The 16,575-nt window shown below is 34.7% G+C and overlaps 2 protein-coding genes and 1 non-coding gene across 4 annotated transcripts in view; 2 read left to right on the top strand and 1 right to left on the bottom strand.

Moving 5' to 3' along the window:
* Positions 1-12,701, bottom strand: part of LOC149420183 (protein HID1) — a 35,430-nt gene extending 22,729 nt beyond the window's left edge. For both annotated transcript variants that reach the window (XM_089636446.1, XM_089636447.1), the window contains exons 1-9: positions 12,548-12,701; positions 10,986-11,199; positions 8,980-9,131; positions 8,326-8,379; positions 7,649-7,848; positions 7,095-7,296; positions 5,790-5,987; positions 2,143-2,233; positions 683-913 (exon numbers count right to left, since the gene is read on the bottom strand). In XM_089636446.1, the coding sequence (XP_089492572.1) occupies positions 683-913; positions 2,143-2,233; positions 5,790-5,987; positions 7,095-7,296; positions 7,649-7,848; positions 8,326-8,379; positions 8,980-9,131; positions 10,986-11,199; positions 12,548-12,613 (1,408 nt within the window). In that variant the 5' untranslated portion in view covers positions 12,614-12,701. The remainder of the gene's footprint in view (positions 1-682; positions 914-2,142; positions 2,234-5,789; positions 5,988-7,094; positions 7,297-7,648; positions 7,849-8,325; positions 8,380-8,979; positions 9,132-10,985; positions 11,200-12,547) is intronic.
* TRNAE-CUC (transfer RNA glutamic acid (anticodon CUC)) lies at positions 447-518 on the top strand. The gene has a single exon. It is a non-coding gene; the product is annotated as a tRNA-Glu (tRNA).
* A 145-nt stretch (positions 12,702-12,846) lies between the features above and the next one.
* Positions 12,847-16,572, top strand: ND-ACP (NADH dehydrogenase (ubiquinone) acyl carrier protein). The gene is made up of 3 exons (XM_089636445.1): positions 12,847-13,109; positions 13,412-13,522; positions 16,215-16,572. Exons 1-3 carry the CDS (start codon positions 12,951-12,953, stop codon positions 16,392-16,394), a joined length of 450 nt encoding a protein of 149 aa, XP_089492571.1. The 5' UTR covers positions 12,847-12,950; the 3' UTR covers positions 16,395-16,572.
* Positions 16,573-16,575: the final 3 nt, after the last annotated feature.

The following is a 16,575-nucleotide window of genomic DNA, read 5'->3' as shown; positions in this document are numbered from 1 at the left end:
AGGTCTGGATACGTATGATACAAATAATAATATAGAAATATATTTATATATTTAGAATCGATATTTTTTGATCTACATGGACATATTTTTTATAAGTCAAAATATTTTTCACTCAACTTCCTTATTGAAATGAATGTAGAAGTCAATATGCTACACTAGCGCCTCTAGCGACCAGAGTCGTCGATATTGCCAATATTTCACTAAAGCTGGACGTATTATTAATATTATAGGGTATTTGGTTATATTCCTCCATAGCTAATAAAATAAAATACACAGCCAGTAAAGGAGTTTTTTAGAACATAATTAAATGTGGATTGGTTTGAAACCTGGCTATCTTAGAAAACAATAAATTCTAAACAGTGTAGTGAAGAGAGAGGGGTAAAATATATTATATTATAAATAAGCTTTGAATACTCAAAACACATATTTTCGCCACTCTCAACATATCCGGTATGGTCTAGTGGCTAGGATACCTGGCTCTCACCCAGGAGGCTCGGGTTCGATTCCCGGTACCGGAAATATTTTTTTCCTTTTTTATACAGTTTTATGACAAAAATATTAATTTAACACTGTGCCAAAGTATTTATAAAAATTTTAACTAAAAAAAAAAATAATTTATGCACTAAACAATATAATTTTTCATGAAAACTGAATTATTGTGTTTGTATTTTTTATAACTCACCATTGACCAATATGGTTAGTAGGCAATCGAACAGTGGCTGCAATCTCTGGTGTCCGGTGGTGATGATCTTGTGGAACACGGTGACAAGCAGATCTGCGTGCGTTCCCGTGAACACGGGTATGTCCATGGGGATGGTGGCGGTGTACGGCTTGTTGAGGCGAACGCCGAAGTTGCGCTCACCCGACAACAGGAGGAGGATAAAAACACCAATGTGCATTAGACCGACACGAGCTGTAATGAAATTAATATTTAAATCCTCAAGAATCAAGAAAGAAGAAAAAAATAAATATATATACTTGATGCGGGCGAAAACCAGGGTCCCATTCGAGAAAATAGATTTTGGTTCAATAAGCTATATCTTTGAAAATAATACGTGATTTGAATGAGATTTCTACATAGATACCACACCCCAACTATCAAATTATTGTCTGAAATTAAAGCCTACTTTTGTAATACAACTCCATAAATTGAAGTTAACGTCGGTGTTTGGTTATTTAGTGACGTTTTGTGTAAGAAATGTACATATTTTATTACAGTACAAATTTTTTTTTTTCATTTTCGCACAAAACATTACAAAAAAAAAACTTCCACATCTCCGGTGTGATGAGTGTATGGGAGGATTACCGCACTACGGGTTCAAATATAGTTTCCGTTTGATAAAATATTCTTTCACACAAAAGACAAGAATTAACACATTTCGGCTGTGAATTTTTTGCGCTGGCGCTACGCTGATTTCGGACGAAAATAAAGGTCCCACTCGAATTTCTTTAACTTGTTTTAAATGGCTATATCTTCGAAAATAATTAAAATATTTTAATAATTTCTTTCTAAATAGTAACTCAGCATACCCAAGCAATAAAAGTACTAAATGAAAATTGAATATTATCTGAAATGCAACTCAATTAATCTTGTAATATGTTTATTACGGTCCGCCTATCGGTATTTGTTCATACCTGCTTTCTTTAAATACACCCAAAATCTCTCGCTCGCTCCCACATAGGAGTTGAGTGGGTGCGGAACAGAGAAAGAGATTCGAATCTGGTTTCACGGTCATAAAAAACCCTCATTCCATGAATTGAATTATTACAATAACAAATAATATACTATCCTTTTGTTGAAATACCGATGTTAACGAAAGGCACGAAGATAAATATTAAAAAAAAGGCTTGCATTACGATTTAATAAATACGTACATAGAGTTGGCACCTTTTGATATATTATAAACAAAAAGATTTGTTTATAATATTAATATAAAAACATTGAATAATTCCATCTTTTCCGTTGAGCATCAATCGACCGATCGGGTAGAACTACCTTTCCCGGCCAAAGTTTGTTAAGATTAGAAAGACTTAGTTCACATTTTTAAAAACATATAGATATAGTTGGGATACTTACAAAGAGTTATATAAAATTATCAGACAGCACATACAATGGAAAATAGTTTTACAGTAAACACTCACACTGATCAGCTCTGGAGTCATTGAGGTGATACAGTATGGGCACCAATATTTCCAGAACATCACTGCTCTTCAAGACGTAATATAAAAATTTCTGGAACAAATACAATAAGGTTAGTTCAGATTTTTATCATTGATCAAAAGTCATGTAAGTCATGAAAAATGGGAAATGGGTTCCATTGTACGTCGTATATGACACCAAATACCCTATAATATTAATAATACGTCCAACTCCAGTAAAATAATGGCAATATCAACAACTCTGGCCGCTAGAGGCGCTAGTGTAGTTATGTTGATGTTGACATTCCTTACAATGGCGGCTAATTGAATTTATTTAGTACTTAGTGGCGGAGTTTTGCGCTTTCTAATTTGTATTTTTACCGATATTGTCTAGAAATGTCCCAAAAGTAGATCCTGTGTGTGCAGTCGTTTTTATGGATATCGCTAGTGTAGCATGTTGTCATATGATAGGGTAATTGATGTCACTGATAGACAATATAAACGCGTTGAATTTTGCGTTTTTGGTACAATTATCTCTGGTGTCAATTGAAATTCGATTCTGTTCTCAGTTCTAAGTACAGATACATTGTACCATTACGCTCCGTGGACTGTGTTATTTCAAAACTGTGTAAAATTAGTACATCTGTGAACATTAGAGCATGCGTCCAAAAATGTATGATTCTAATTATCTTTTATTTAATGGATCAAAACCAAACCTTACAATACATTGCACATCAGCAATACAACGCATTACCTAGTAACCTAAAACTTCTGGCAACGAAAAAAAAAACATTGGCAAAAGCTCTTAAAAACTACTTAGCAGTTTTATTAATGACTGACAAATTCTTTCTTTGGAACTCTAAAATAACTTTTGTGTTTATTTATATGAATGTATTTATGTTGTCTTGTCTTTAATCTAATGTTGTCTTTCCCGAAATGAGTTTTGTAAACTCACTGGGAATAATACATTATAAATTTGTTATTATTTTGTAATGTATCTTGAAGTCGAATGTAAATCCGTAATATTTCAAGACAATTCACATCAACAAGAATTTTTTTGAAATAAAAATTCCAAAAACCCCTAAATTATATGATTTCTTAAAAATCCATAAAAGTGACAAACAATTAAGTCAGTCGTGTCAAGCATCTTTTATAACTCATATATTTAACTCTTTGCACGCGGCCGTATCAACTGTTGTTACGGCAAAAAGTCCATACTCACACGCGGCTGTATCAACAGTTGATACGGAAACTTTGAATGCCGATATTCCAGCGGTCTTTCATCAAAATTTATTTCCCGCTCGCTTGAACATTCGTAGAACTATCACGATCTACAAGAATTCGATATTTTATTTTATTATTTATTATTAATTACATCGATAATCAAGTGCGACTCTTCGCACCTTCGAGTGCCATATTTTACAATTTTGTCAATGGATGGCGTTAGTCCAATTTTGTTATCTGCGCTTGCGCGCGCCGATTTAATCTGTGGAATCTCCGCCGATAACATTCTTTGTTCTTGTAAGATTAAATTATTACGAAAAATTCAACTTTATTGGTTTACTAGAGATATTAATATATATTTTTTTAATTTCTCGTGTTTCGTCGAACGCATTTAATTTTACTGTATCCGCGAGTGACCTTATTGTGCCGATTGCGCATATTTTTTAACGTTTTATTGTGTTACAAAACTGAGTTGTTGACTTCACTATATCCTTTATTAATTTCAATATATTTTGTTATATACTAGTTACATATTACTAAAGTGCGTGTTATTTTCGTATTTTACATACTATTTCAAAAATTGTTAGGAAACGTTCACAAAAAGTTTTTAGTTTTTTAATTCATTTGATTTTTCGGATAAAAAATGGCCCATAGTTTGGAAGATGATGAAATTGAAAATATATTAAACATTTTGGATTCTGATTATGAAATGTCCGAGGATGAATTTGAAGCTTCGGAACATTCAGATGCAGAAACTCAAGCGAATGAGTATGTAAGTGTTACACTCATGGGTGTCTGGACCTCATATTTCAATAGTACACGAATTTGATTATTTTCAATCCGGCGTTTCTGTAAAATTTAACAAAAATTCAACAGAAAGTGATTTTTTTGAATCGCTCAATTATGAATGAAATTGTTCGAGAAACAAACGACTACCATATTTTTACATACTTAACCTATATTTATTGAATTCATTTATTTTGGACAGGTATAAAAAATCTCTAGCAGATTTTCAATTGGCGGTTATTATGCAACTAGTTGAGAAATATAAACCAGAGATTTCTCAAATACCAGAGCCTAATACATCAGCCCACCTCAACCTGTTTCAGGTTTTGCCGAAATATGCCACTAAGCATATGGCCCAATTGATTCCATCAACCAACAAAATATAAAAAACCGCCCAGACGATGTCGTGTATGCCGATTGAAAAATAGAAGAATGCAGTTAACAAGATACGTATGTAAAGAATGCGGTGTGTCTTTATGTATCGAACCCTGTTTTAAAGTTTACCATAGTTCCAAAAAAATGTGACCGACACAGATTCCTCTAAGTGCTTTAATAATTAAAACAATATTTATTACGTGATATAAAATTTATGAGTTATTTTTAAGTGTTGAGTTATAGAAAAAGTTTTCATAACTAAAAATGATAAGTGATCATGATGTCCCACTTGTGTCTATCAACGCAGTGGCCTAAGTACACACACGACGAGTAAATGGCGCGACCACATTCAAAAGATACGGTACGGTTTTGTATGAAATTTTATGTTTTTGTTTTTATAAACATCTAAGAGTGTTGACACATGAGGATTTGTTTTGATATTGTGGAGAATAATCTGTCCTGTCTATATAGTCGAATAAATCAGCAATTATTTAATAAATTACCCCTTGATATACAATCGGAAGAAAACTACGAAAAATATAAAAAAAAAATTAAATTAAAATACTCTTGTACCACCTCATACACCTCATAACTTTACTTATTGTTTAGAAATATGTTTTTGCCTTTTCAATTCTTTGAATCATTTATTAACTAACCTATATTTTTATTACTTTTATTGTTATTTTTTGTTAAATTACTAATATTTTTTGTTTAATTTAAACAAATGTAAAAATATTTTGTTGTCCTCTCCTAAACACAAGCAGCTGCTTTATTAGGAGAGTGATTGAAATATTGGTGTTTATATTGTTATAAAATTGTAACCTTGTTTATATGTTTCAATAAAAAAATAAAAAAAAATCATGCCATAATGCTATAATTTGACATTTAATTGCGTACATAGGTATTTGAAAATATGTACCGCGTACGGGTATAGATAAAACGGAGCATAATAACGCATTCAAAAGATTAACAATTCTAAAGTGTTTTCTCCAAAAAATACTATTAAGAATTCCTTTGCCTTGATTGGTGAACAGGAAAACTAACGTGTATAAATAACTAGTAATGCGAAATTAGTCTCATTCGATGTTGTTAACCTTTTTCCAAATATACCCAAAGTTGAAAGTAAAAATATATTGTGTAAATTATTACGAAATTCAACATTACCTATCTCACTTATTTAATATTTCCAATACAATTAACATTTTTATCAACAAAAAGAGGGCTCGACTATGGGAGCCCCTACACATATATCCGATTAAACCAACCTTATTGTAGTCACACATCTTCCAGAACAACACCAGCAGTTCTTGGTGGAACTGCACCTTCTTAGCGGAGTTGGGCAGGTAGGTCTGTGCGAGGGGGTTGTTGAGCAGCCGCGTCACGCCTCGCAGAACAAAGGCAAAGTCCTCGTCGCGGTGGATCCGAGACAAGTAGTTGATGAACAGATTGTCGGGGACGTTTGTCTGAAAGGAAAAAAGAATTTTGCGGTTATTTCGAGTCATAATTATTATCACACATATCAGTCAAAATTTATTGTACTGATTGTGACTTCTATAATCCATTTTGATATTGATTGTGACTCCTATAATCCATTTTAATATTTATTACAATAATTATTTAAATAAAGACATATTATGATAAATTATAAAGATTTTGCTGTTCTTCAAATTCTCTTTCGGAATTTTTAACTTCTACAATAATAGACTTTTAATATGTCTTTAAGTAACCATTGATGTTATTTCGCTTGTGTGCTGCAATAACAATATAAATCAACGATTTCCACTTCTACTATTTACTAGTAGAACGACATAGCTGAACTACCGAAGGTTGACACGAGACAGCAGAAAGTGTCAGTATTGCTTCACGATATTTTTACAATAACTAAAAATATTCAAACTCGGTTCGGGTAAATTAACTTATTTGGAATTGTGTCATTATTGCAGCAAACACGTGACATATTCAATTTTAGCATATTTTTATTATTTCACATAAAAGTAAAATACATTTACTCAAATCGTACAGATGAGGGAGATCATTATTTGGTCATCGCAGTTGCAAAGAAAATTTATTTCTAGATTTTGCAGTGTGTATTCCATTTTGGTTATATGTATAGTGACGATCTTGTATCTTGTTTGGAGAATACAGTGTCATGATTTTTATCAGGTTAAATTCGTATCTTAGAAGTTTAAGCATTATTAATATTTGGACCGTATATTTTTATATGAGATCAGATTTTATAATGAGATAACATAAAATCATTGATTACAAACCAACTAATGAAAAATAACTTATAACCACTCGCATGTTCAGTCAAGTGCTGAGAAACATCTCCAATTAGCTGTAGAATAATAATAAATAGTTCGATTACGGCCATTATTAAATATTTGAAAGATCATTTCAACAGCCAAGCACTTGGATAACTATAAACAAAGGTTGTATTGTAGAGTTGGGTACTTACAATAGATTGACACAATACAATAGCTGTTTATGGCTGTCGCGTGAGAAAATGCTATCTTCTGATATTAAATGGTAACGAGTAAATGGTAACGATTTTAAGAATGTACTTTTACCTCATCCCCCTCGCTGGTGGTGTCATGGTCCAGCGTCACAATCAGTATCTGGAGCGCCACGTCCACCAGCGGCTCCAGCGAGTCCAGGAACAGGAGGTGGTTGTAGGGCAGCCCCAGGCCCACGGGATCGTAAGCGCACACGGTGTTCAGCAGGGACGTGAACATGGGCAGCGCGTGGCGGTTCTCTGGACATGTCAAGTAACTGGAAACAACAAATTATACAATTATTATTTTTTCAATCTGGGACAGTTCTGCTGGGAAAGGCATGATGCACGGGTGGACGATAATGGACTACCATAGGAATGCAGGACAAAGGAATGTTTGGAGACCTAAACTGAACGCTGAAATGGGTAGAAAATCCGCAATTAAAGGGGACTGTTTAAAATGGTATTAATCGTTGATTTTTGACAATGTCAAATGTGACAAGCCAAAATGTCAACTTGGCATTCCTAATGATAGGATGGAGATAAAATTGCAGGTTGCCTTCAAGTTTACAACAAAGAGAGCTTTTAGGGATGGTGATTATGTACCAAAAAAGCTGTGGGTGTACTAACGCAATCCACTTGTTGGGCATGTCGGTGATGTCAGCCGTGGGTCGGTACATGGCCTCGCTGAAGCCGGCCAGCAGCAGGCGCAGTAGTTCGGTACGCCGTGCGTCAAGCGGCGGGCAGCGCGGCGGAGACGCGGCGAACCCCACTCCCGCCTCCCAGATGTACTCGCAGCTATCCAGTGCCGAGAGCTCTTCCGCTTTGTCCTAGAAAAAAATAAAGCTTTTATTTAATGTCCCATAAAACAACTCCAATTTTCATTGAGTAAAATTCAACCATTTTATTAAATTAGATTCCATTTTTTCTCAATCTATGTTATGTTTGAAGGTTAGAAAAAAAGCATAAATTATTAAAACATCCCAAACTAACAACCTAAAAACCTATTTTGTGCATGTTTATATCTCTCCCGACTTTTGTCTCCCTTAGATATTTAAGTTGAAATCAAGTATTGTTTTTTTAAAGAGCCTTTGCATTAGGCGGAATTCGACAACTTTACCCATTATTCTTGTCTCTCAAGCAATTTTAATACAACTTTATGTCAAAGATAACCATACATATACTACCTAATCGAGGAAGTCAGAAACTGGGAACTCGGTCCGGACTATCATGTCAAAGTCCGGATAGTTGGTAACTGTTTGTAAAACAATAAAATAAATAAAGTAATTATTGGATAAAATACTTACAGGTCCAGCCCTCCTGCTGCTAACAACTGTGAAATCAGGGCAAAAGAGCAAATCCTGAAACAGAAATAAAAAATAAAATAATTTGTGTTAACTTTTCAAAATATAAACTGTCAGAAGAAGATGACAAAAATATAAAAAGGAACTTTTCGAATTCAGAAAAATCTAAGGACGGGTTGTTTCGTAGGATTTGAACAATTAATCAAATTTCAATGTTGATTTCCGGGTTCTGTGAAAGTCCTATTCAAGTTCTGTTATTATATCAGCATAGGGTATTTGCTTGACAGAATTGAAATAAAAACAGAACTTGAAAAAATCTTTCACAGAACCTGAAAATTAACTTTGAAATTTGAAGAATTGTTCAAATTCTCCGAAACAACCCGTCCTAACTATAACATATTTTAAAAAACAATTATTTTTATTCTATATTTGAAATATGGAGCTTTCATAATGTGGCTTACTTTTGCAGATTATTTTAAAAGTGGAAACATGCGAGTCAAGTTACAACCTGTGAATTTTAACTAGTTAAGCATCATTATTTTGATTTAAAACTCATTGATACAGATCATTTTGTCTTCTCACAAAAATTGTAAGTACTTGGGACTCTTAAAACATATCATTTCTTGATTACCATTAAAAATAAAGTGGTTTACTCACACAGATGGCATTGAGTAGTGACTGTGCCAGGGGCACAGACTCCTCGCTCTCGGAGCTAGCGGCCGGCAATGATGACCAGAAAAATCCTCGCCAGTCGTCATCCTCGAAAATGTACGGCAGGATGCGGGTCAGAAGTCGGATGCAGTTCAGCGCTGAAACAGAAAACAGAGTGTTAAAAAGTTATAAAAGAACCAAATTTACACAAAGAACATGAAAAGTTATTGAATATGGCAGAGCCTCTTATTTTCGCTCTATGGCTATAGCCATGTTTGGTAACAAGATCAGATTAGCCAGGTATTTCCCAACTTTCCTCTTACACATCTCCTTCCCTTCCCCATTCCCATCAGGCTATGACATAGACCTACTGGCTCTGGACAGTTAAGAGCAGTTGGGATTCTTCTGGATACTTGGAGCAGGTGGATGAGTTTGTGTATTTAGGAAGTATGTTTATGAGAGATGGGAAGGCTGACAGAGATATTGAAAGAAGGGTAAATGCAGGTAATTCCGTTAATGGAGGACTGAATGCAGTTGGCGCTAACAAAAAATTGTCCAAAGAAGCAAAGTTAGCAGTCCACAACGGAGTGCTGGTACTTACCTTGATGTATGGAAGTGAGGCATGGAACTGGCAAAGAAAGGATGAAAGTAGATTGAATGCTGTTGAAATGAGATCCCTGAGGCATATGTGTGGTAAAACCATGTTTTATCGTGTGAGGAATGTGGAGATCCGCAAAGAGTGCAAGGCTGATGTAAGTGTAATGAGCAAGATTAAGAAAGGGACACTTAGATGGTTTGGGCATGTAGAGCGAATGAGCGAAGATAGGAGTGTAAGGAGGATATACGATGCAAAGGCGAATGGTAGCAGAAGTCGGGGACGCCTGAGGAAGACATGCCACGATCAAGTGAATCAGATACTCGAGTCGGGCCATGTCAAGAGTCAGAATAATGGAAGAGTATGTATGAGACGATGTACGAATGTGAATGAGGCAAGGAGTGTGTGGTGTGACCGAGTTGTTTGGAGGTCCGTCCTCTCTGCCTACCCCTGCGGGGAAACGGCGTGATGGTTAGTTAGTTAGTTAGGGATTCTTCTGTTGTATTCACATATGAAAATGATATTAATGTAATCTGTATGTATAAGTGTAATCTCATCATTTACTATCTGTAATTTAGTTCTTTCAACCTGTTATGTATACATTTATGTTGGTAGTAGTACCAAGGCTACCTATCAGATGTTGACAATGTTGGCACCACTGGCACATCATTGACACAAACTTTTGAATAAGTAAGAAGTCCACAACAAACATCTTAAAAAGTTAATCATCTTTTTATCAATAAACCGCAGACAAATGAGGATTCTGAAGATTCTGATTCTGAGGAACTGGAATGGAATTTTCAAAAATGGACACTGTATCCAAAAATTAAAAATTGATTTTGAAGGTGATGAAATAAGCTTTCAAATTTTATTGTTAGAAATTGACATGTAATTTTTGAAATATTATTTTTTTTTAATGCAAACATAAAAAAATTATTAAAAAATGGATGAACTAAAATTACAGATAACAAAAAAAAAAATACAAATTTTACTAGACAAATGTATTATAAACATTACTGTTGTCTCACTTTTTTCACATATCATACAAAAATAATTTTATAAAAAATTTACAAAGTTTTATAAATTTTTCTCAAATTGTGGTTGGAACCTTTGATTTCATAGAGAGGCACATTCTTCTGTAGTTAACTGAATTTGAATACAACGTGTAGTGTTTTCTCTTTGTAACACAACGTAAGAGAGACACAACGACTTCTATGAGACCATACAAACTGTTCCCAAGTGCTTTACCTAATGGGTTAACAAACCCATCTGCCACAACTTTCTCGGTTTAAACAATCCATCATCACGAATCCAAAATTTACAATCTTAGGACAAATCGAGGACTGGGAAGCAGGCATTCTCAGTGGGGTTGGGTACGAGATAAGCACTCCATACATAATTGTGGATTAATAAGTACCTGTCTGCTGCTCGTGCTGGGTGCGGCAGCTACTATCCACAGCCTTCACCAACTTCTCCACGGCCTTGTAACAGAGCGTGGCAAGGTTCTGGGGGGCCTGCTCTCTGAGGGCGCGGATCTCGGCGGCCGGGATCAACGTGAACACGTCCTGCACGTTGGTCACGCTCTCCGACCAGAACTGCTCCCAGAACACATCATCGCTGGCGTCTATCGACTGGAATAATCACACAGATTATAAATAAAAATATTATGAGAAAATCCATCCACATTATATACTTCATTTTGTTTTTATTTAGGTGACAGACGGAATAAAAAAAATGTGTAAAAAACATATGGTAAAATTTCCACTTCACTTACTAAAATACACCCAAATTATTGAATTACATCGGGAGGGATGGAAAAAGATGCACAAAATATGTTCTTAGTTTGGGTTATTTAAATGATTTGTGGGTATTTACACTGGAGCGGAGCCTTCTAGAAAACTTCATGTATTGTTCATCGATTACTTTATAAAAAAAACATAAGCGTTAACTACTAAAAAAAAGGCATTTTTTCACTGTATGAACGCATATAACAAACAACTTACAAATAATTCAATTTTATTGCTAAGTTTATCTGTGACAGTTTCCATTTTTAACTGTCTTCTAAAATTATTGAGATAATAAATAAAAATCAATATTACGCTGTAATCAACCGTTTCGAGACTCCGTTTGCAAAGCGTTTTTATGCCTATCACCTATGCACATTTTTGGCTTATGTGTTCCTCACATCCTCGAAAAAATAAAAACTCTCTATTTTGTTGTTCGTCAATATTATTTTCACTGTTGTCATCATTGTTCATCAATTGGCACGTGTTGTGCCGTATATGTGTAAATAAATAAATAAATATTATTTTCACATTGCGTAGTCCGCCACGATTGCTGACGCACGCACGACAGGAGCTATGCTTGATTAAGCAGGTGGCGAGCACTGTCAAAATGTCGTGTCAACCCGTCCCGTCAAACAATAAAGTAGCGAAAAATATAAAATAGCATAAAGCGTGGAGCAAGCACGTAGATGCTTGACTCAAGCATCAAGAAAACATTGTAAATGTATACGTGTTTGTTTAAAGCCCTTGACCGTGTCGTAACCCCTGAAAGGAAGACAGGTCCACAATAATGGGGATGAGAAAAGTAGTTCAATTTGTAATTTGATATAACAGGACGATTTTTAAATAAAAATAAAGGTCAATCTGCAATTTAACTTTTCAAGACTAAGATCAGAATTTGATTTATTAATTTTCATCTACAGCTCGTATTTCAGTATTAATGAACAGTCGTAATAACCATCAATGAAAAGTACACTGAAAATAATTGCCTTCAAATGACCATTATTTTAGGCAAATACTGCACATTTAATAAGATAGCTACTAATAAAAACTTAGTTTAATACAAAACGACCCTCGTTAAACATACACTGATAAGCTAATTGTTGAATGCGGTTAAATAGCGCAATTTATCAGCTCTAACTTCCTTCCCATATTGAGAGTGTATTGTGTGGGAGTAGAAATTAAGACAACATACCTGAGTTTTGGATGTCAAAAGAACGACGGCCTTTCTAAAATTTAATTTCGTATCGGCGTTGCCCATTCCGCCGCTTATAAATCACCAAAATTCTGAATTAGAAAAATCAACAACGCATCTTAGCAAATAATATACTTGACGCAGATTTGACGTAAAGTAGTCGTAGACAACAAGAAATAGGAGAGAGACATAAATAAACCAAGAGACAATAGATTTTGACAACAAATAATAATGTCAAGTTTGTCTATGTTTTCCATAGACAATATTTTTTTAAACAGTTATGTTGGTGAAACTGATAGTGAAAACTTTGTAGTTTGAAGTTTTCTTATTTTCTCGTGTGGCATCCTGTTTTTTTCGGCATTCTGTGTCGATTTTGATCGGTAAAAAAGTTCTTCATCCGAAAATGGCCGCGTTAGTACGGGGCATTCAAGCCGTATTATTACGAACCCCGCTAAGATTGCAAACATGCCGTCTGCCGCTAGTCGTTATGCAACAAAAATATTTAAGTACTAAAACAGTTTTCCCAATCCATACAATATGTGAACCCGTCTTCAAAAGTCAGGTATGGCACTTCCAACATTATTATCCTGTCATATTTAATTGAAACAAGTCTTATAACATAACAGTGTTTATTTTCAATCTGAATTTAGTCTGAAGGAGTTCAATGGTTCATTTTCGATATTTTTGACATTTGCTTTACAAGTAGTTGCATAACGCCGCTTTCTTGCGAGTCTGTTGACACTGAAAAGTACCGAGATAGCTGAGATAAACTATACATCTTGTAACCATATAAACGTATTGCGCGTGCTAACACGTTATTATATGCCGGACTAGCACATTTACTGACTGTTATCTTTTTTTCAGGATTTGAGCTTGCTAAAACGTCAGCATTCGAGTCAGCCCACCACCCTGGCCCTCATTGAAAGCCGAGTCCTCCTAGTACTGAAGTTGTACGACAAGATTGACCCCACAAAGGTAATAATAACGAACCCCGAAGATGTAGATTCGATATTTCAATTTGTATTTTGAGGTTAGAAACAACAGTTGTAACCTGTTTATGTCAAGGAGAACAGGGTCAAACACTGTCCAGTGATTTTCGAATACTTGTTTTGAAATTGGCAGTTAGCTTCTAATGATAGCAAATTTTAAGAATAGTTTTTACTAAATTTAGTGGCCTTATCATGGAAGCATCTTGCAGAATGATAATTCTATAAACCTAATGCATACAGAACAGACTTAGGATAGTGACCCGCAACATGATGATTACCCTTGTCATGAATTCCAGATTTTCTTCAAAGCTTATCAAAGATCGCTCTTTTCGTGTAACATGCCTGCTCATCTGGAATATACTTCCCTCAGCTCTTACTACTCCAGAATTTGGCTGAATTTAAACAGGCTTTAAAAACAAAATTATTTAAAAAATCTTACCATTCATAAATCTTAACTTCTTTTCAATGATTTATAATAAGCCATATTCTAAAACTTCCGGTAATTGTTTGGTTTCGGTTGCCTCCTCATTGTACCTGTTTAAAAAGTCTGCTCAGAAGATTCTCATTTCTGAGCGCAAACTGCCTCCTGTTTTATATTATATTTTCGTTTTAATGTTCTCGTTTTGTCCTGTCCTGCTATTATTGTTATTCTAAGTTTTGTCATCACTTTGTATAAACAGTATATTTAGTGTTATAATATTAGATCTGTATTGGGTAAGGCACACTGTAGGAATAATTTTGAGAACATGATCACTTATGCTAAATTACCGTTTTTAAGTTTGTTATAGTAAAGCGCACTTGAAGTGAAATGACACTAAACTACGCTGTATAAATGTCATGTTATTATTATTATTGGTATTTAAATACTTTAATATCTTTGAAAATTCCTCTGATTCAAATGTTCCAGTTCAAACAGAAATTCATTCATGAAATAACCCCCCTTGAATATCTGAACTGGTACTTAGAAGGTAAAACAAACCAAAATGTATGCCAGAGGGGCGATTCTATATTTTATGGACTTGGGCCATGCAAAACACAGCACTAAACTCACAGTAACAGATTGTTAACTCTTTAAATTGTACGCGGGACTTTTCCATAGATTTTTGTTAGCAAGACAAATGTTGTGATGTCTACATGCGGGGCGACGCCGCTTGCAACCCAATTGCTGTGCCATAAATAAACCACTCTTCTGTGCGGTCTTCATTGTGGGCATGAAAGTAGTCATCTGTTAGAAAAATATGCCTGGAGCTTTAACTGTCAAAATAGTTTTTGAGATGATTTTTGGCAAAAATGACCCTACTTATTTAGTGGGTATTATAAATTCTATTCAACAAATTTGAAAATAAGGCAAACTTTTAGAATCGCTACCCGCGCTCAATATATCAAAAAAGAAACATAAAAATGGCCAAACTGTCAAATCACATGAAATTTTGACAAAAATCGAACTTCAATGTAGTATTTTCCTTTGTTTAATTTGTCGAACTTCGTTTCAATTTTTTCTTTTGTATATTCAATTTATAAATATAAAAGTTTACAACTAGCAATAATCGCACCTCGGATAATTGCTAGTTGTAAACTTTTATATTTATAAATTGAATTTCTTTTGTATATTCAATTTATAATATATACAACAAAGTTCTGCTGCATAATTATTATTACGCTTGACAGCTGTTCCGCCTTTAACAAACTTTTTCAAGCGTAGCAGTAATTATTTTAAACTAATTGTTTTTTATATATTGAATAATATTATTTTATATATATATATATACAGTTGGCTTTAATAGTAATTACTAGCTGACATGTACCCGGCTTTGCTATGCTTTCTATATACATAATATTCATGCATTATATATATATAAACCTTCCAGAAGAAATTCTCTAAATGATAGTTAAAACCCTATCAAAATCCGTTGTGTAGTTGAGAAGAACTTAGCACAGACAGATGCGGATAGTGACTTTATTTTAGTACTGGCTGACATGTACCCGGCGTCGCTTGACTTTTCTCTACTTTCAATAAATATAATATCCATGTATTATATATATTAACTTTCCGGAAGAAATTCCCTAAATGATATTGAAAACCTTATCAAACTCCGTTGCATAGTTTAGAAGAACTAAGCGCACAAACAGACAGATGCGGATAGTGAGTGACTTTGTTTTATACTATTTAGAGAGAAGTTGAATCAATGTATAATTTCAAAAAAATGCATAGCCAGCAATCCTAAAAGATTACCGGAAATAATACACAAGGTGGAGAAAGTACAAACCATTATTATCCCAATTTCAATCTAACTGCCTCGTCAATGGTTCTAACTACAAAACCATATTTTCAATAAGCTGATCGTCTGCGAAAAGCTGCAAGAAATAAACCTTATACTACAAAACAATATAAGTATTAACAAGGAACCTATAAAAGTCGTCTGTCTACCAGAGATTTTATATCCTGTAGCTGCTCACTATGTTCTGTTGTTATGCATTCAGTACAGGCACTGCAGTAATAGCTCAGGAGCAATTGGATAACACCCAATACTAGATCGGCTGTGTCTTTGGTGATTGGCATGCAGACAAGCAAAGTTCCAGTCACTGCTGTGCAACTGTATCCTCTGTACCCCTCTCGTACCACCAATTGATTATAGCAGGAATATAACATATAATAAACACTCGTATTCCATTCCTAGCTGAAGCTGGATTCCCACTTCATCAACGACCTGGGGCTGGATTCCCTGGACCACGTGGAGATCATCATGGCCATGGAGGACGAGTTTGGCTTTGAGATCCCCGACATGGACGCCGAGCGCCTCAACAAACCCTCAGAGATCATCCGCTACGTGGCCGACCGTGACGATGTCTACGAATGAGAGCATTTAGTCTATTTAACATTGTATATTTAGTCACACCGCCTGTTTAATAGAAAAGTGATATCCGATGAATGACACACTGCAGTCCCAGTCTTCGGAAATCCTTTATCTTCTCTTTAAGTTTTCCAGATGTTAACACTGCAATAAAGAAAAATTAAAATGCCAAAAGTTGTGTTATTAT

This window comes from Hesperophylax consimilis, chromosome 10 (assembly GCF_061612785.1).
Source record: "Hesperophylax consimilis isolate HC1 chromosome 10, BYU_Hcon_1.0, whole genome shotgun sequence".
In the NCBI taxonomy this organism is placed as follows: domain Eukaryota; kingdom Metazoa; phylum Arthropoda; class Insecta; order Trichoptera; family Limnephilidae; genus Hesperophylax; species Hesperophylax consimilis.
The sequence above is the reverse complement of the archived record's forward strand: the minus strand, read 5'-3'. Positions and strand labels throughout refer to the sequence as shown.

Bases quoted from the DNA above. Each gene is read 5' to 3' on its own strand.
- ND-ACP (XM_089636445.1), top strand. From the start codon at position 12,951: ATGGCCGCGTTAGTACGGGGCATTCAAGCCGTATTATTACGAACCCCG. The intron at 13,110-13,411 runs GTATGGCACTTC...TCTTTTTTTCAG, and splicing joins AACCCGTCTTCAAAAGTCAG to GATTTGAGCTTGCTAAAACG. The intron at 13,523-16,214 runs GTAATAATAACG...TTCCATTCCTAG, and splicing joins ACAAGATTGACCCCACAAAG to CTGAAGCTGGATTCCCACTT.